The following is a 21,039-nucleotide window of genomic DNA, read 5'->3' on the forward strand; positions in this document are numbered from 1 at the left end:
AACTAATACCCTCTTATTCTTAATGGCAATGAGAACTGGCATGATCTTTCTGCATAAGTCTTAAATGTTCATATCCTTTAACCCACTAGTTCTAGAAATCATTCTAAGGAAAATCAGAGTTGCAGTTAAACATAGACTTATATCAGTGTTGATTACAATGGTGAGTATTTTGAAACAATGTACCTATCCAATAATGTAAAAATGGTTACATTATGATACATGTACATGATGGGATATTATTAATAATTTTTTCAAAGAATGATGAATGTGAAAAGACTGATGATAAATTCAAGTGAAAAATATATACAAAATGCTATGTGGTATACCTTTTGTGTTAAAAAATATTAAACATATATAAACACATTTGCACAGAAAAAAAGTCTGTAAGAACACATACAGTTAATAGCAGCCATCTTTGGGTGGTGGGATAATGGATGATTTTCATTTTTTTGACTTATTTTCTACAATAAAATGTTCTTTGAGCATGTATTACTATTATATTCAGAAATCAAAGAAAATAATGGGGTAAAACAATACATCCACCGAGTTTTCCTCACCTAGAAATCTAAGCAACCTAGATTTCTCTCTCCTTCAACTCTCACATTCAATCTGTCATTGTTACTTCGATTTTAACTTAGAAATGTCTATCCAAGCTGTTATTCCATTATTCCTTCTCTCATTTCCAAATTCAGGCCCTCGTCTTCCCTAATGAACTCACATCTAGACTCTTCATTTCGGTAAAATGGCCACATTTTCCACGACTTCTGCGTTGTAGCCACATCAAACCACTTTATATAGCGATCCTCCACCACACCCAAGCCCCTACTTTCACACCTCCCAACCTTGGTATACTCAGTTCCTTTTCTATATAATAATACATTTTTCCTTTCAGTCTTTCTAATCCGATTCATAGTTTCAAAATTCACCTTGGATATCACTTACTAGGTGTAGCGTCTGGAGACTGCAAGAAGAGATGGCCATTTTCAAATTAATCCTCCAATGACAGTTTGTACATATTTCAATATTTAACATTGTACTGTCAGTGCCTCGCTCTCCCGTTGCAAGGCACTGGCCACTTCTTTTTTAAAAATTTCTTAAAATCTAGTTGGATGATCAAAAGTAAAGCGGATATGCAGGGGTGTGAGCTTTGACCTGTGTCTGATAGAAAAATGGCACCAAAAATACTCGTCTGATTTTTTTCATTCAAGATGGCAGAGAATGTCTTAAAACAGTCCCACACAAAAGCACTCAATTCCAGAGCCTTGAGTCAGAAGAACTGGCTACACCTAGCGCAATAGCAAAGGACAAAAGAATCGAAGCTAGATGCTCTGGCTCTAACCACCCACAGTAGGTCCCACATACACAGACTTTAAACCGTGTTAGAAAACTGGCACCTGCTGCCTTCCTTCGAGGGCCACGCCTTGACTGTGAACAGCGACCTGAAGCACTTCTGGATACTGACCCAAAAAATCGAGAATGAAAAAGCAGGCGGCGAAGTTGTGAGAATGTAAAATGCACGATTCGGCCCCGCCCAGCCAGGCGCACTCCCCCCAACGGCGCATCCATTCCCCGGGGAATGGACAGGGCTCCCGCCCACGGGCCTGGCAACCCGGCCCGGGCTGGGAATTCAGGGCGGGCCTGAGGCAGAAGCCAGCCGCGGCCAAAGCGTCTCACGCTACACCTGTCAGGCTGCGGCCGCCACTAGGCCCCTAAATCGCAGGGGTTCGGTGGTCGACGCCAACAGGAACGCGTCACCCGATTTCTCGCCCCAGGATCGCCTTGCCTCCTCGCTTTACCTCTCGTCCTTCTCAAACAAAGGCAATCCACACCCACCGCCATTTTCCACTTACCTCAAAAACCACCTCTTCGTCAAACTCCGGTGTCATCCTTCTCCGCCATGCCACCCGCCTCAGCACGATGGGAAATGAAGGCGGGAGAACAGGCAGCACCGATACTTCGGCTTCTGCCCGGCCTGTGGATCTAGAAAACTACAATTCCCAGCATGCCTCGCCGCTCACGCCCCCCTCTTCAGGCCCGTTTATTGGAGCAGAGGGTGAGCGAGTGAGCAGGAGGGGCGGGAGCGGGATGAAGCTGGAGCCCTCGGATTGGTGGAGGCTAGGGCTTTTGTCTGACTTTTACGGCCGCGACCAGCAGGGGGCGCCAGGAGCACTGATTTTTTTTTTTGTTTTTTTTTGGAGCTGAAGAGGGGCACGCGCCGGCGAAGCCACGGTGAGCACTGCTCGTGCCCGCGCCTGGCTGCACGCCCGGAGCTCGGCGGGGCGGCGCTCGTGCTCGCCCGCCCGCCGCTGGCGGCTCGCGCCCGGGAGCGCCGCAGGGTCGCTAGAGCTGGCCGCATCCTTTGTGCGGCGCTCGGGCTGCTCAGCGGGGCGGCGGGACGGAATGTGGGTGCTGCGGGGGCTTTTCTCTTCTGCCCAAACTCTGGAAACAATGGATTGAGAGGGGAACATGGTTTGAGGGGCGCGAGCGGGGAGGCGAGCTGCACGGGGAATCATGACTTCTGCCGCGGGTAAGTGACGGCGCTCGCGCCGCCGCTGGAAAGTTTGTAGCGAGCGCTCCAAGGCTTGGGCTCTCGAGCAACTTTCTCCGCTGGGGTGGGCGAGCTGTGTGCTCTCTACCTTTCCCGAGCACGTCGGCAAGTGCGGAGTCCGGGGCGTTTGTTGCCGGGTTTCTTGTCCTTTCCTGCCGAGAGGGGCTGTTTGGAAATCGTGGATCTCTTGGGACCCCCCCCCCCTTCAAAGGGAGGCCCGTCGGGGGGCTCTCTTTGCGCCTGGTGAAACGCGAAATGTAAAGAGAGGGCATTTGCTCAACTCTTCAACAATTTTAGTGACTTTGCCTTTGCGTGTGAAAACAGTGTCGCTTAATAACTGATTAAGAAATCAGTTATTCTAGGAAAGGGCAGTGTTCCCAGGATATGGCACTCGGGAACTATGCTGAGTCGCTTTAAACCTAGTGTCGGCTGCAAACCCTTGTTAGATAAAGAGGCTTAGACATTGTTACTCTTGTCCTGGTCGTTTTACTCCTCTTACCTGAGAAGCAGAGGAGAGGATTGCTCATGGCAATTGTTTTGCTCATCTTCACCCAATTTCTTACGGATTTTTTTTTTTTCTATTTCTACCTGGTTAGTGTAAACAAAGCCTTATTTTCTGTCTGCCTCCCATAGTCCTTTTCCCCTCATCCAGATGACAAAGCCTGTATTCACCTTTGTGTGGATTTTGAGCAATTCTGGGCATTGTATTTCTGAGCATTCTTAAGGAATAGTTTTTATATTTCAAAATAATTGCTAGTGTTACATTCACTTCGTAAAAACATAGTTTAATTTTTAAACCAGAACTTAATACCGTGTTAAGTAAAACATTAAGGGCTTTTTTTCCTACACTTTTTGTCCACGTTGAAATAAACTTACGTTAGAAATTTTGTAGTATATTAGTTTAAAGCTTCCCTTCAAAGTTACTTATAGAATCAGCACTTAAGTATCGGATTAAATTTTCATTGCTTTTCTTGGCATTTGTTTAAAATTCCTGCAACTTGAAACTGTCAAACAACACTCCAAATGTTCTGATTTGTATTATTTCTAAAACCTAGATATATTGTAATGGTGCATTGCTAGGTGTAGGTGTAATCAGATTACAACTAAGGAAACAAGAAGTTAGCCAACAGGAAAAGAAAGCAAGGAGTGAAGTTTTCCTGTAGAAGATGTTGTGGATCTTCCCTTTTGATGTTATATGTATATGTATATGAGACCTGTCATCATACACTGTTGTAGTTATAGTCTTTATAAACTCTTCTTTCTTTAGCAAAGGGAGACTTTCTACCTACATAAGGGAAATCATTTTCATCCTAAATTACTGTGCCTTACCTTTTTTCAAGTAATTAACTTAAATTTAAAGTGACTATAAATTTAAAAATATTTCCAGCCAATTTTAGTTCTTCCATTTTTTACAGAAATGTATTTAGAATATTTATATCTTATATGTATCAGTTTTTAATTCCAGTCCTAACAATTTATAATAAACAAGTACAGAAGCATTTAATTTGACATTTATATATGTAAACCTAATTTCTAGGGCCCATTCTGGAAGTTTATCATTCTTTCATTTGAATTACCCTAGAATAATAAACTATTTTTATATTTTATCAACTTTATAATTAAAGAAGTCCACAGACATTTTTGTGGTGCTTAAAAGAGGGACACTTCCTGTGTCTAGCTGAGTTAGTTGGTTTTTAGCATGGCTTGCTGAGAAGCATTAACTACTTTTTTGCTCACCCATCTGTTAAGATTTATTATAATTCTTTCTTGTGTCTAAATGAGGACTATGGAAGAGAACTGGGTTTTATTTCCACCCCATTCTTATAAAATGATGTATACATAGTTCTTACAAGCTGATTATCGTGTCTTTTTGTAACAGTAGTCAAATTCATTAAAACTTTTAGGAAAGTGATTTGCAACTTGGGGAGGCAATGTTTGTTTCTAATCTAATCTGTGATATTTGGGAGGGTTGGTTTAATTTAAGAAAATAAGAGGAATGTTGTAGAATGTCTAAGTTGTATGTGTCCTGAAGAAAAGCTTGCTTTGTTTTTCTGCATCTGTGACAGAGTGGATCCTTAGTAGAGATATTAGAGTAATTCTAAGCGGTATATGAAAAAGATGAGAGAATTATAGCTGAATATTGTGTATGTTTTTGAACATGTACAGGTCACTGTCTCAGTAATGTCTGTGCTTTGCTTTTTGGCTGGTTCAATAGCCAAGAGAGTGTACACGTGAACCACAGCCATCTGTGTGTAACAGATGACGAGTATGTTTGTAATAGTTAGTAAAATGGTTACTAGTGCTTTACTTTCTTACCTTATATTTCCCTGGAGCCAAACAGCTGTGTAAATACAAGATTTGCCGCTTTGCTCAAGGAAGCTTTGGGTCTGACTGTTGATACAGTATTAAGATCCAAAGGTGCTGGATTCATTGCCAAACATCATGCACTTACTTCAAGAGTTTGACATTTGAGCAGGCTATAATATAATGGCTTATTATTTTTTGAGTTGTGTTTCTTTGAAAATAGAGCCATTAAAAAAATAATAATAATGAAGGATTTTGGATATTGCTATACCAATGACTTGTTGAATACTTGTTCCTATTAATAATTAAGGAATTATTCAATAATCCTATTGAAGTTGATTCCTGCTCACTGTTCAACATATTCCACATTAAAATGGATATTGATTTTTTTTTTAAAAAAGAAATTTCCTGTTTCTGAGACTTATTAAAGTGTATGTGTATGTGGCTGCTCTGATTATTCCCAGGCCCTGTTTTCAGTGTTGGAATATAGCAGTGAATGAGACAAAGTGCCTGCCCTCCTGGAGCTTGTCTTCTAGTGGTGAAGACAAAGGTGCACTGAAGAAAAACACAGGAGAAAGAGGCTGCAGCATATCAGGGTTCTCTTGAAGCAATTAACTCAGAAGTTATAATCTTAGATTCATATGGGCTTGAGAGATCTGTTAAACTTCTTCATTTACAAGTAAGGAAAGTGAGGCAGCCAGGTCTGCACAAGACACACAGTTAAGTTAGCCAGCTCCCCAACTTACATTATTGGCTTCCTCCAATATACAGTTAACTAACAATGGCAAGCTGAAGTTCACAGTTACTTATTGAATTCCCTGAGTATGTGTTGAAAGCTTTAGGTACACAATGCTGTGCCATATTTATTGGGAATCAACCCTAGCTCATATGTAGCTAATTGAATTCCTATGAAGAGAGAGCAGGAATTTATGTCTCTTGGAAGCAGACTCATATACAAAACACATTTAAAGAAAAGAGTAAAATTGGTATCAGGGGAAAAAAAGATTTAACTCAAAAGCAAAAATGAATTGGTTAAACAGCTCTGAAGCTTCTGACAAGGCTCTAAGATCCAGAAAGTAAAAGATTAATTTGATGAGATAAAGTTTGTTTTTTAATTGTGGTAAAATACACATAATGTAAATTTATGATCTTAACCATTTTTAAGTGTACAGTTCAGAAGTGTTAAGTATATTCATGTTGCACAGCCAATCTCCAGGACTCTTTTTATTTTGCAAAACTGATTTTTTAAAAAATTATTATGAAAATCCCAGAGGTAGGATGTTTTGAGAATGGTTACAGAAATGAAATCAACATCATGGTCTGTCAGTTTTTATTTAGTTAGGTGGGAGGTTGGGAAGAAGCTTAAGGCATTTATACTTTCTCTTAAGACTTGACCTTTTTTTTTTTTTTTTTTTGAGACAGAGCCTCACTCTGTTGCCCGGGCTAGAGTGCCATGGCATCAGCCTAGCTCACAGCAACCTCAAACTCCTGGGCTCCAGCAATCCTACTGCCTCAGCCTCCCAGAGTGCTAGGATTTACAGGCATGAGCCACTGCGCCCGGCCAAGACTTGACTTAATAGATGAAGAATAGTCCATCACAGCAAGCTTTATCACTAGGCTTTGAAAGATTTTACAGTTAGTTTCTACCTTAAAAAAAAAACTCAACCAAAACTAATAGTATGCTTATTGAGCAGCTAATTGAAATTGTATAGCTTTAGGAATTTGTATTGTTATTTTGAAAAATAATTCATTATCTTCTTTATTTCTGATAACGTTATACCTAGAAATTGAGTGAGAAGACATCTGTTGTTATATAATCTTTGCTGTACACATAGTATTAGGGGTTTGGGAAATTCTTTCTTGGTTGGTAAAAGAAAGTAGAGCACCCTACTAGTTTTCTTTTTTTTTTTTTTTTTTTTTTTTACTCAGTTCCATGTAATATCTTCCCAAGTGTTGTGACTAATTTCCTTTGTTGAAAAGAAAATCATCACCAAATGAAATATCAAAGTCTCTGTGTATTCAAGTAATTAATTAAATAATATCCAGCAGTCCTTTCCTGCAGGTATTTTGAAAAGATTTTTTTTCAATAAATTAAGGTTTTAAGTATTAGACTCTGTTGAAGGAACAAATATAAGAAGTAAAAGGTAAAAACACTTTTTACCTCAAGTCTCTTTGGGGAAATATGGATGATAAGTGACAATGTAGGTAGAAAAACTTAAAGGAACTCTAAAGAAATACAGACATACAGGCTCTATATGTCTTTTCATTTTGTAGGTCTTTTGTGTAAAGCTTTTTTTTTTTTTTTTTTGAGATTGAGTCTCACTCTGCTGCCTGGGCTAGGGGCTGGAGTGCCGTGGCTCAATCATAGCTCACTACAGCCTTGAACTCCTGGGCTCAATCCTTCTGCCTCAGCCTCCGGAGTAGCTAGGACTACAGGCACATGCCACCATGCCCTGCAAATTTTTTTAATTTTCTGTGGAGATGGGGACTGTTGCCCAGGGTGGTCTCAAACTCCTGGCCTTAAGCAATCCTCCTGCCTCAGCCTCCCAAAGTACTAAAATTACAGGTATGAGTCACCACACCCAGCCTTTTTGTGTAAAGCTTTTATTAGGTTCCTATAGGCTAGAAGCAAGTCTGTACAAATCAAGCATGATATAATAGATGTTAATTAAATACTTCATATATATTGTCAAGGAAGAATTGCTACACTAGCAATTGTGGTCATTTTTTAAATGCACTAGAACAGTGGTTAATAATGAAGAATAAACAACATAATCACCTGTGGAATGTAAAAGAAATACAGATGTCCAGGATCTATTCCCAGAGACTCTGATTGGTTAGATATGAGGTAGGGCCTAGAATGCGACTTTTTAAAAAATAAAGCTCCTTGAAGGAAAATTCCCAATTGATAACCCCTGCACAGAGAAATATCAGCTTTTTATGACCCTCAAATAATACCAAAGAATTAATTTTCAGTTTTTAAGTTTAGAAAATTTATGATTTCTATATTCTTTTGGGGGTCTTGGACAGACCATTGATAAAAGGCATCTATGCAGCTTTATTGTATTATCACTGAGGTGGAAGAATATGACTGCTTATTCATATGAGAAGCTTAAGAATATCACTGTTTACTCATATGAGAAGCTTAAAGAGTTGCAGCCTACATTTAACTTAGGCAAATTCAACTCTCAGCACTCAGCAAATGAACTGAAGAACTATATATGGGTCCCAAGCAAAAGGCAGTTATTTCATTTATTGACAACTAAAGATATGGTGACCAGTTCCAAAGTTGGTGGAAAAGCTATATTGGACATATTTTAACATGTACAGTATACACAAAGCTATGTGTACTGGAATTGAAAAACAATTTAAGGAATTTTCAAGAGTAATATTGATTCCATATAATGTAATATAATCTACCTAGTAGATTGCAAGTAAAATATAAGTTGATATTGTTAAAAGTAAAAATGTTATCAAATTTAATCATGTATCATCTTGTGCTTTGGTTTTTTTGTTTTTCTTCTTCTTTTTTTTTCCCCCTGTTGTGATCCTGTAGCAGAGCTTTGGTTTTTTTAACATCAGATTATTCTTTTTTCCTTTCTAGAGATTAAGAAGCCACCAGTGGCCCCCAAACCAAAGTTTGTTGTGGCAAATAATAAGCCAGCTCCACCTCCTGTCGCACCTAAGCCTGACATTGTGATTTCTAGTGTTCCACAGTCAACAAAGAAAGCTAAACCAGCTATCGCTCCCAAACCAAAAGTTCTGAAGAGTTCTGTTCGAGACATTGGGCAGTCACCATCAAGGAAAATTACTTCAAATCTGGAAGAGCATAAACAAGAATTACCTGAAAGCACTGACAACTTTAATTGCAAAAATATAGGAGATCAGAATAGTGATTGTACTTTACCAACGTGTTCCTGCGGTTCTGAGTGTATCCATAAGCTTGGAAATGGAGAGAATTTGTATGTAAAGCAGCTTGTTTTAGAGCCCCTGGAAATGAATGAAAATTTAGAAAACAGTAAAATTGATGAGTCTTTGACTATAAAAACTATGAGTAAATATGATTCTGATGGTGAAAAGGTCAAGAACCAGACTAAAGTAGTTTTAAAGGCAAGCATCCTAGAAGAGAAACTCAAAGATGTTTTAACACACCGAACGTCACCTTTTATTTCCTCAAAGAAGCACAAGTCTGCAGACAACCCAGAAATGAATGGTGGCTGTAATTCAAACAGACAATTCAGAATTGAATTTGCAGATTTGTCACCTTCCCTGTCCAGCTTTGTAAACGTTCCTGATCATCACAGTTGCCACTTACAGCTTCCTGATGATGAATTTCAAAATTTTGAAACTTGTCAGGATGGCAGTGAAAAAAGCAATAATTACTTTCATTCATCCAAACTGGAAGCTCGAGAAAATGGTCAAAGCAGTACTTGTATATCTTCAGATGAAGTTAGTAAAAAATCAGAAGTCAAAGACCTTGGGCCCTTAGAAATTCACTTAGTACCATATACCCCAAAATTTCCAACTCCCAAGCCCAGAAAGACACGCACTGCTCGTCTGTTACGCCAAAAGTATATAGATACTCCTAGTGAAAGTACTGAAGACCCAGAAAATTCAAACAGTAGCTCTTCTTGTCTTATCGAAGATAGTTTGAAAAACAGTGAAATCAGTGTTGTTCATCAGAATGTTTTGTGTAACCAAGAACAGGTGGACAAAATGAATCCAGGAAATAAAAGTGAATTAAATATGGATTCCAACAGTGACAGACAGGACTTAGTCAGTTCACACAAAGCCCTGGGTCATGAAACATCTTCCTTTGAAAAAATAACTCCTTCATTAGATACAGACTCTAATTTGATTTCTGACAGCACTACAATAGATGGTTCTACTGTGTCACTTGCTCTGGACAAAGGGACCAGTTTTATAAGATGCAGTACTCTGTCTATGAGCCTGCCTAAGCAGCTCAAATTAACTTGCAATGAACATTTGCCTACTGCCTGTAACCTGGGAGTTTCTGCCCCTCAAATGCAAAAGGAATCTATAATAAAAGAGGAAAGTTCCTCAAGAATTGTCCCCAAAAAACCTCAAAGACACAGCTTGCCTGCTGCAGGAGTGCTTAAAAAGGCTGCATCTGAGGAGCTTGTGGAGAAAAGTTCTTATCCCTCAAATGAAGAAAGAAATTCTGAGAAAGGTTTAGAAAGAAATCATCTTCCGCATTTATGTGCCCAGAACCCTGGTATGTCATCCTCCTTTGATATGCCTAAACAGACTTCAGAAAAGCCAGTGTGGAAATTACCTCATCCTATTTTACCCTTTTCAGGGAATCCAGAATCCTTGAAGTCTGTCACCGTATCCTCAAATAATGAGCCTTCAACTGCCCTAACCAAGCCTAGAGCAAAATCATTATCTGCTGTGGATATGGAAAGGTGCACTAAACCTTGCAAGGACTCTACAAAGAAAAACTCTTTTAAAAAGTTGCTCAACATGAAACTGTCCATCTGTTTCATGAAGAGTGACTTTCAGAAATTTTGGTCCAGGAGTAGCCAACTTGGAGACACAACCGCAGGGAACCTCTCCCGTAGGGAACGGAAAGGGATTGAAGGTGATTGGCATGGCTTGTTGGTAGGAGAAGGGAAGAGAAGTAAACCTGTCAAGGCATATTCTGCAGATAACTCCAGCCTGGAATCTCAAAAAAAGAGGAAGAAGTCTCGGGCCCAGGCCGGTACAGCTAATGGTCTGAGAACTGAGTCTTTGGATGACCAAATGCTCTCTAGGGAGTTGTCACCTCAGGCACCTTGCAAGTCTGTTACAAGCATCTGTGCCCCAGAGTATGAAAATATACGCCATTATGAGGAAATACCAGAGTATGAGAACTTGCCATTTATTATGGCTGGAGGGAAAACTCCAGAATTGGAATGGCAGAATTCCAGCGGCATGGAGGACGCTGATGCAAACGTGTATGAGGTAGAAGAGCCATATGAAGCTCCAGATGGCCAGCTGCCACTTGGACCCAGACATCAGCATTCCAGGTAATACCTAGGTGCCAGACACTTTTGTATGCATCAATGCAATAAACCCTCAACAACCTGGTGAAATAGGAATGCAGGGGGGAAAATCTCTTTGTGAGGGAGTGGTTTACAAAGCATATATTAATTTATTCATAAGTGCAGCCTCTTTTTATCACATAGTGAGAGTGTGTATTTGCAATGCAAGCTTGTAGTAGTCAACTTGTGTTAGTAACTGATTCAAAGAATTTGAACCAGTAACAGTGTGGGTTCTACAAGGAAGGCCTGGAACAAAGAGGGTCCCAGGGCCTCTAAGCAGCAACTCAGAAGTCATAGCAGGAAACCTGGAGCATGAAATTGGCCCCATTCAATGAGGTTTATTTGCTAGGTATAAGAAATCTGAAGTTTTGAAATCCATCTGTTTACCTGTGGTGTCCTTGTCAGGTGCAACCTCTAAATTTACAGATATCACCACTCTTAGAGGAGTGGTTATTTTACCTGTTGAAGGCTAATTGCTGAGCTCAAATGGATATAAGAAAAATGCAGGAAACACGTAATTGCTATTCATTCCTCACTTTTGTATATGCACTTCCGACCTATGGAGTGCCTACTCCATCCCTCTTATTAAATCTTGCCCCATCCTTGGTAGTCTAGCTCATCAGTCTTTGGCTTCATGAAGCTTCTACAGTTTACCTAGTGGGAAGTGTTTATTTCCTATTCTGACCACCCAGTTATGCTGTGATATCCTTTAATCTCACTATGTCTTATGGTATAATTATTTATTGGTGTGTCTGACATTCTGTGTTCAGTTTGAAGTTCCATGAAGAGTTTTAGTCATATCTTTTTATCCTGGCATGAGGCTAAGCAAGGGGCCTAGTAGACAATCAGTAGTTGTTTGTTGGGTATGTGAGAGAATGAATGAAAAAGAGGCAAAGGAAACAACCACTGCGGCTGCTTCCTTCCCTCTCCATACTCACAGAGGTAGCCTTTGCATTGTATTTCAAGTGTTTATTTTGTGTTTAACAAAAAAGCACACAGACCCTTTTTGAAGGCTTCAGATTATTCTTAGGCCACTAATTTCAGGCCTTTGAGTACTCAGGTCTTAAAATGTGACATTTGCAGAAATACTTATATGCCTGGCAATAGTCAGGGTTCAAAAAAGCATAATTGGGTGAATTGAATAAATAAAATTGTCAAACAAGTCAGTGTACCAAGTAAAGTTAATTGTTTTAAGTTCTTTTAACTGTCAGATACTCCTAGCATTTTTCTTTACTTACAATCCTCTCTGCCCTTCCTCCTTTTGCCTATAAGAGGCTACTTTGTGGCCGGGCGAGGTGGCTCACGCCTGTAATCCTAGCACTCTGGGAGGCAGAGGTGGGTGGATCGCTCGAGGTCAGGAGTTCAAGACCAGCTTAAGCAAGAGCGAGACCCCGTCTCTACTAAAAATAGAAAGAAGTTATATGGACAACTAAAAATATATAGAGAAAAAAATTAGCCGGGCATGGTGGCACATGCCTGTAGTCCTAGCTACTCGGGAGGCTGAGGCAGAAGGATTGCTTGAGCCCAGGAGTTTGAGGTTGCTGTGAGCTAGGCTGATGCCACGGCGCTCTAGCCAGGGTGACAGAGCGAGACTCTGTCTCAAAAAAAAAAAAAAGAGGCTACTTTGCTCCCTTGCCTAATTTTTCTCATACCTGACTCTATTCTGTTTACATCTGTTGCTCCCTGAACATTAATACCTAGGCAAAAGCCCCTTCCTTGGCATAAATATTTCAACAGAGAATTGAAATTAAATATCCAACTTTTTTTTAAATTGTGTATTTTCATCCATTCTCTTCTCACCATGGAACAGTCTTATTGGAACTGTCCTCTTTTTAACATGCTTTTTTTTTTTAAATTCTACTCTCATACTCATTTGTTTTCATGCAGATTTAACATGCTTTTGTGTATTATTTGTGCATTTGTGTAGTGAATTTGGTTGGCTTCTTCACAATATACTTACTACTGTCCTTGGCTAAAATAAAATTTTTTTTCTTGAAATTGGACGTTTGGCCACTGGGGTGAGTTTCCTGTTGGCTGTCAGGTAAATCCTGAGGGTTTACTACTATCTCTGACACTGTCTCTTCACTTCTAGAACTTGTTCTTTATCTGGTATGCTTCTTACATGGTTAGGGTTCTGCGGCTCAGCTTGGGGGAAGGTGGTTAGGAGGGGTTCATGTGCATAGCCAGCCAGCATAGCTGAATGGCATTCATAAGGATAGTTCTTTCTGGAGGCCACAGGAAACCGAGGGCAGCTTTGGACAGGTTGCCGGCTGTGAAGGGTGAATGAGCTCTGCTTTTGAATTTCACTTTCCATGGAGATTTTTGTTTAGGCCTGGAGCAGGGCTCTCTGAACAGGCTTGAGACTCCTAAAGTGTGCCAGCTGAATCAAAAGCCCTCAGTCACAGGGTCAGACTCACAGTATTGCCTAGGAGGTTGTTCCTTTTGTAAACATTGAGAGAAAGCAAAATCCAAGCCTTTACGAGGACACCTGGACACGGTGGAGTAAGATAAATGAGCAGTTGGGCATACATTTCAAGTGAGCCAAGAGGATCCAAGTGGAAACCCTATTTGGTAGTCTTGGCTGTTGAAAATATACCTGTGCCTTGGAATACTTAAGTCAATATCCAATACCCTGCCTGGGGCTCTAAAATGATAACAAAAGATGCAAATGAATCCAGCTTAAGATTTTTCTTCAGGAGTCATCAGAAGAGTATCTTTAAGGCATTGGTCCCCAACCTTTTTGGCACCAGGGACTGGTTTCATGGAAGACAATTTTTCAACAGGGGTAAGGTGGAGTGCTGGACCCATGGGTTGGGGAGTGGGTTGGGACAGCAGCTTTAAGGGATTCTCAGCCCTCAGGGAAGAAAGTGTGGGTCAGAGTTCTGGTTCACAGAGAGTCTTTAGTTTTACAGAGTCTACAAATAAAACCAACCAATTCTGGATTAGTGAACAGACTTTTGGCAAGCTTGGGGGTGGCTCATATGACCACCTTTTTTAGAATATAGATGTTTCATAAATCCAACAGCTTAACATTTATAAATTTATAACAGCATGTTTATAATTTATCAGGAAACAATTGTAAGCAGTCCCCAATTCCTAATAAGGTTGTGTTCTAAAAGCTCGTGATAATTTGGATCTCAGTGTATTTCCCAAAGAAACAGTTTGGGAGTAAAGGTCCCGTTTAGCTCCCAAATTACATTAACCATTACTGTCTGGGCCTCCCCTCCCCGCCCCACCCTGAGGCAGGTGATTCTCTACCCTTCCTGGTTGGGGTTGAGCACCTGGGATCTCAGAGGAGCAAATCTAGAGAGTCAGGCCCTAGGGTTTGTGGAAAGGGTGAGGTAACTAAGGAAGAATGAGGAAATGGGGGCTGAGCAGGCTGTGAGGAAGACTGTCAGGCCTTGGGAGAGATAAGGGGAAGGGCGAGGTGGGGTGGGGTGGGGTGGCTGGGAATTAGTAGGCAGGGAATTTCTTTACCTCCTCTTCTCATTATTCCTGTTCTTTCTCTTTCCCTCCCCGTATTCCTTTGCTAACTGCCTGATTCTGCTAATTGAGTTTCTGACCCCAGGCTAGAGTGAGTAGAAGAAACAGAAGGAGGGGAGCAGGATAGGAGTGTAAGGAGTGGCTCTGGGAAACCCCAGAGTGGGGAAGGATGAACAGCTAAATCTGAAGATGAAGGATGGTGGAAGGGAAGTTCCCTTGGCTGCAGAAAAAGTAGCTTTAAGTGCTGCCAGATTGGTCATTTGGTTACTACTGTGAATTCTCAAAACCAGTTTTTGTTGATAATAAGATTGTAAGCAACTCTGGAGTTTTCCAGTGTGTTTGGGGTACAGTTGTGACACCTCCTCCCTGAAAGGTTTTAGACATAATAGACCTAAAACAACTAGCGGGCAATGGGCCTTTCTATCTCATTGGTATGCAGGTGATGAGTGCCCCCATTTACTATGATTTTTATTTAAGAAGTTTGATGTTCATAGAGAAGTTACTAAACTTTGGGCTTTTGATATCAGAGGGTTATAGACAAATCAGCAAAATATTAATAATAGTCTCCAAATGTTGGAATTTTCCCTTTGAAATTGAGGCAAATTTCTTGATCTTATAAAGAAAACTCTCCCTGGAAACATTCCAGGTTTTTTCCTGTGTTGTTTTAGTTTGTTCTTATTATAGGCACTTCAAAGAAAAAGTATGATAATTGGGTTTTCCAAGGTAACCCAACAAACCCAGCAAACCCTCAATTTATTTATTCCACAGATATCGACCGTGTGTCAAGTACCAAGCATTCAAAGGTGAAAAGGGGTGCCTATTCCCAGGGAATTTTTGCCCAGTGAGGTGATAGACAATTATATTACAATTTCATTTTACTAATCCAAGCTTTGTCAGAGTTGTCTTTGTCTGATTTGTACCCTGCATATGGCATTAAAGACAACCTCACTGAGGTGGTATCGCTTGAACCAAGGCTTTTAAAATGGACATGATTAGATTTGGCATTTAGGAGGTTTTTTAATGTTGGTAAGGTCAATTTTAGTGGTGCTCTGGGGGAAAAAGCCAGATTGCAGACTGAGGACTAAGAGAGGAAGTGGAATCAGAAATGTGAATTGCTGTCCCCTGAAACTTTGCCCAGAAGTCCCTGTCACTTGACAGGTTTGGATTCATCTTTTGGTCTTCTTCAAGAACCAGAATTCAAAATAAAATAAACATCAAAATTATTTCTTTTTAATTAAATCAGTATACCCTCATCTCTGATGAAGGAAAGGAATAAATTGTTTGTTCATTTGTTTCTTCTCATTTTAAACATGAGACTCAGCTTGAAGAGCTGCCGAATGGCATTACAAGTTGTGTCAAATCCTGTTATGGCATTTGCATTATAAATCATCAGCCCTAGTCTAGAAGACATCTCTCTTTGGTTGTTTTTACCATCTAGTGGTATTGTTGGATTTTAATATAATGATTAGAGTTTACATTAGCAGCCCTAATGAGCATTTCCATGTTGTCATGTCATAGATAAGATTGTGCAGTTAGTGGGGGTTGGGACTTATATGTCTCAACAGCAGCCCTTTCCTGTAAGTTATTTTCAGCATCAGCTCAGGAAATATCAAAAATTTGTATGCCTCTTTAACTTTGTGTTTCTTGTGTTGGAATCACAGCTACACAGTTTTGGCAAATCTGTTTGTTTACATACTTCCCTACTTTTGAAACTGCAGCTAGAAGTGTTGGGTTTTATTTCTTGGCAATAATGCTCTTCTTTTTTCCCTTTTAATAAGTAATTAGGAATAAGTATTAGGAATTAGTTAAATTGCAGTATTTTGTCCAGCTGTATTGCTTGCAGGTCTCATTTCCTACCAAAGCAGATAGATGACATTTTATCATATATAGGCTTTTATGTGGTAGAATATCACTTTATATTTTTAGAGACATATTTTCAGTTGGCGATGGAAGAAGAAAAAAATATATAGAGAGAGAAAGAGACTATATGTATATGGAAAACAAGATTGTGTGTATGCGTATACCTTGTCCTGCTTGGTAAAAATACATTGCTTTGAGATAGTTGAAATTTGTACACTTTGGGAGAATAAAAGGTTGCATTATTATTTTTAGAGCTAACTGATTGGTTTTCCATGCTGGGTTTTTATCAAGTTCTTGAACAATAAAAATCTAAAAATTCTATAATTTAGCCAAGGATATGATGATTTTGATTTCAAAAAATTGGATTTAATTATATCACTGACATAGAAATTGCTTTGTAAAGTGAGCTTCTGATCTATGTCATGTAAATCTTTTGGGAAGATTTTGGGAAGGGCAGATGTGGGGAAGGGTGATGAGGAGGGCCCTCTTACCTAAGCATTTGCAGTTCTTGTAAGGACCTGATATGTATAGGTAATCAGACAATCCTTCAATCTTTGGATGGATTAAACCAACTAGTAGGATGTTTGGGACTCAGTGCATTTTTGCAGCAGTAATAACTGTGAGTGGGTGTTACTTTCTCAGCCAGCCTGCAAGAGCATATTGAGAACTAAAATAAAATCTTAAGCTCTCCAGCTGACTGAATGGACCCCCTCTGCCCAAGGGGACTCTAGAAATACCCTAAAGCTGAGTTGCTGGCCATGAGAAGGCAGGTCAGACATGCCTCATCATGCTCTCCTCCCTTCTTGGAGATATCCTTTGTAACTCATTACAAGGCCTAAGGCTAGGCAAGACAAAGTTCACACCTGCAAGTCATCCATTTATTTAACAGATCACTTGAGTCTGGGTATATATGTTCAGTATATGTCCAGTGGCTTGTCTCCGAGTAACAGACTTCCTTATCTTAAAACATTCCAAGCCTTTAGGCAAAGCTTCATTTCTTTAACCAATCACAGATCAAAGACTCTTTAAACCCACCTATGACCTATAATCCCCTGCTTTGAAATGTCCTGCCTTTTCAGGCCAAACCAATGTATGCCTTCCATGTATTGATTTATGACTTTACATGTTAATTCCTGTCTGCCTGAAATGTATAAAACCAAACTGTAACCCAACCACGGTGAGACGCTTGCTCAAGGCTTCTTGGGCACGCCTCTCCAGGCCATGGTCACACATACTCAGCTCAGAATAAACCTTTTTTTTTTTTGGTCTGAAAAAAAACTTTCCTTTTTCTTTCTTTCTTTGTTTCTTTCTTTCTTTCTTTTTTTTTTTACTACTATCACCTCTTTAAATTATAATATTTTGCAGAGTTTGGGTTCTTTTTCATTGATAATATTTAGCTTCTAATATATGAAAAATGTGATGGAAAGTAATAGGAAATGAGACCATGGCAGTAAAAAAACAGTAATAAAATTAAATAATTTTTGTGACTCTGAGTGCTGGTGCATTCAAAGAGAGGAAGGTTAGTATGTTGAAGTGGAAAATATTAAGAGGGAAGAGAACAGGATGAAGAGGTGGGGAAGATGAACTTTGGCTCAGGGATCCTTCAGGTGGTTCAGGGGAGTTCTGAATCTGGGCTTGAGTTTATATGGAAGGGGACGAGCATGTTCATACTTCACATATTCAAAAGTAATGTTTATATATTACTTTTATAAGCTTTCTGTGTTGTTGAATTTTTTTAAATTCATCATCTTTTCCTGGAATCGTATAGATAAATTTGGTCATTAGGGAAAGCCATTTTGGATTTAAAAAAAATTAGACATGTTTATATCAGCCTATTTATTTTAATACTTTCTCAGAACTATATTAGATACAAAGAGCAGTTCGTGTTATAGCACATCTGAGTGTGGCAAGCTATAAATAGGAAGTACTGAGACTTTTTTAATGCTATGTCGTCCTTAAGTTCAAGAATGGAACTGCCTTGTTTCTTGTTTCTTTCTGGGTGGCATGGAAAAACTACTTTGGTGGTTTAGTCTGCTTCTGGTAATTGTTTGTGTATGTGCATCTCTGGAGGAAAAAAGTCCTGTATTTGTAAGTTGTTTTGACATCAGGCAGAGATAATCTAATATTGGAGCTATAAAAATAGAGGTGACCAAATAGACATCAGCGGAGTTCTAGGAACAACAGCTATCTGCTGCAGTTTTCTTTCCCAGGTTTCTCAACCCTTCTTGTTTGCCTTTATTATAGATCCTTTTTGGTTTCATATAAGCATGAATTAGAGTAAGGTTGTGTTTGGTGTCAGGATACCCATTTATACACAAAGAAATTGAGTCATGGTGGTAAAGTGATTTCATCAAAACTGAACAATGATGGAAATGCAACTGGATTAGTGGTTCTGAACCCTAATCTTCAAGGGTCTGTTTAGCAGACTCTCCCATTTATCAAAGTATTTTGGTTTCTAATGCAGGAAAGGTGAAATAATAAACACTGAACAAAGAAAATCAGTTTCCCCTGAATGTTTGGATAAAAATAAAAAGGAAAACAAACACATTTAGTCTTTTTATGTTTGAAATAGTGCAATTGCTTGTTCTTTTGGTTCCTGTGGATTCAGTTGAAAACTTCATGTTTTACTTACATCATTTATTTTTTTGAAGTGAGTTTCTTATTTACATTTATAACAGTTGACATACTTAGGCGTACATTATTATCATATGAAACATTAGAAATTAAGGAGTAGATCTGGTTTTTAATAAAATTTAAAATAGCTTGTTTTGTTTTTTAAATCTGAAAGGCAGTTCTGATTTTGAATTGTTTGGCAACTGTAATTTCAAGTGCAGGAAAGTAGATATTATGTATAAAGAAGAAATAGTTTGTAGCTCCCCCGCACCACATACACAACCTTCTGTTGGTCTTTAGATGTATCCAACAGTCTCTAGTAAAGAGAGATTTCAATTTAAATGAATAGCTTTTTCATTTCTTAATTTTTCTTTCCATAGCTCCACTAGAAATATGCAGATAAAGCATAAAGCAGAAACCAAAATACTTTGATAAATGGGAGAGTCTGCTAAACAGACCCTTAAAGATTAGGGTTCAGAACCACTAATCCAGTTGCATTTCCATCATTGTTCAGTTTTGATGAAATCACTTTACCACCATGACTCAATTTCTTTGTGTCTAAAAGGGTATCTCATAACACCAAATACAACCTTACTCCAATTCATGCTGATATGAAACCAAAAGGGATCTATAATAAAGGCAAACAAGGAAGGCTGAGAAACAGTCCATCTCTGTCACCCTTGTTATCAGGGAGGAAGGGAGGGATAGATAATCAGATCATTTACAAATCCAGTTATGATTTATTTGGTAGCAAAAGTTTCTGAAATCTTAGTCCTTTAGAAGTTTGGGGGTAGGGAAAATTAAATTGGGCTCTTTTTTGTTATCAAGTAATTTGAAAAATTTGAATGCAAAAGTATGTCTTTTAATGGTTTTAGGTTAAATATAGCCATAGAGTCATTAAATTTTAGAACTAAAGTAATCATTATAAATCATTTAATCCAGGCTCTTCACTCACTGATGAAACCAAAGCCCAGCAAGACTTGTTGACTTTCCCCACACCACAGAGATGGGAAATTGCAAAACCAGGGCTCCAACGTGGAGTTTCAAAAGACCACATACGCCTTCTAAGGCTGGAATAGAAGTATTGTAGAGACAATCAGCAAGATTTAGAAGACTCAAGTAATCTTAGTTGTTGTGCAGAGGTTCAGATTTGCTTGCCTCATTGCCCTTTTTTCTCCTGTTGTAACAGATATTGTTACCCCTATCAGGAAAGAAGGCTGCACACAGCTGCATGTGAACACAGAATTACATGGCTTGTATTTTTAAGAGGTGATTTCAGCTAAGTTGGATATTTAAACTAGACAGAAACTTTCAGCAAACAAATATCTGGGGTTTTCTGGTTTGTTTTTTTAATTTATTTTTCTTCATCTTTATTTTTACACAACATATCCTTCACCTTAGAAGCAAATATCTGATGCTACTAATACAGGTTAACAAAACCTTCTTCCCCCAAACTGTCTGACTCCCTATCAGTCTAATTTTTTACTCCCAAAAGTCTATAAACCAGACAATATCAAGGATTAGAAATGCTGTTCACATCAAATAGCATGGATTTTATGCTTCATTAGTAATGGCTACTATTTACTCAGTATTTCTGATATGCTGGCATTACGCTAGGAGCTGTTGCATGTATTATTTAGTCCCTATAAGACAGATATTGTCATCTTCTTTTACAGATGAGAAAACTAAGACCTAATAAGGCTAAGTAATTTGCCCAAGGGCACACAGTTAATATGTAGATAAAGTGAGTATCAAGCCACGTTTTCTGATCCTGAGACATACTGATTTTAAATCAGACCATGTTTATGTTGTTCTGTGCCGTGAGCCATGGTTTTACTATTATTTTTTATGTTTCAATATTGGTAGAAGTCTGTGAGTCTTCTATTCAGGAAACCACAGTGGTAAAATATTCCTGTCCCCAATTTGTTCACTGTCTAGAGGGAAAACACAGAGACACCTGCAGTGATATGTATAGACATTAATGACCACTTTCAGAGGCCCCAGATTTTTCGTGCAAGAAGAGTTCATTGATTGGAAAGCTTTCATGGTTAGGTAGGTAATAGGTATTTCAAAGGTTGTAAACTGAATGAATTATGTCATATTTGCATTTGGTCCAGTTAGTGGTGGCTGCTATTCAAAGCAAGTTAAATATGGTTCCTGTCATTTACTAGTTGCATGTGGATATTA

At 39.0% G+C, this 21,039-nt stretch overlaps 2 protein-coding genes across 5 annotated transcripts in view; one reads left to right on the forward strand and one right to left on the reverse strand.

Annotated features, from left to right (window-relative positions):
• Positions 1–1,986, reverse strand: part of VEZT (vezatin, adherens junctions transmembrane protein) — a 62,201-nt gene extending 60,215 nt beyond the window's left edge. For both annotated transcript variants that reach the window (XM_045553212.1, XM_045553211.1), the window contains exon 1: positions 1,851–1,986. In XM_045553212.1, coding sequence (XP_045409168.1) covers positions 1,851–1,886 — 36 coding nt within the window. In that variant the 5' untranslated portion in view covers positions 1,887–1,986. The remainder of the gene's footprint in view (positions 1–1,850) is intronic.
• A 302-nt stretch (positions 1,987–2,288) lies between these two features.
• The window catches only part of FGD6 (FYVE, RhoGEF and PH domain containing 6), a 104,640-nt gene continuing 85,889 nt past the window's right edge, over positions 2,289–21,039 (forward strand). For 2 of the 3 annotated variants that reach the window (XM_045553216.1, XM_045553217.1), the window contains exons 1-2: positions 2,289–2,527; positions 8,457–10,881. In XM_045553216.1, coding sequence (XP_045409172.1) covers positions 2,512–2,527; positions 8,457–10,881 — 2,441 coding nt within the window. In that variant the 5' untranslated portion in view covers positions 2,289–2,511. The remainder of the gene's footprint in view (positions 2,528–8,456; positions 10,882–21,039) is intronic. The other variant, XM_045553218.1, reaches the window with a different exon arrangement.

The sequence above is a fragment of the Lemur catta genome, chromosome 6, assembly GCF_020740605.2.
Source record: "Lemur catta isolate mLemCat1 chromosome 6, mLemCat1.pri, whole genome shotgun sequence".
In the NCBI taxonomy this organism is placed as follows: domain Eukaryota; kingdom Metazoa; phylum Chordata; class Mammalia; order Primates; family Lemuridae; genus Lemur; species Lemur catta.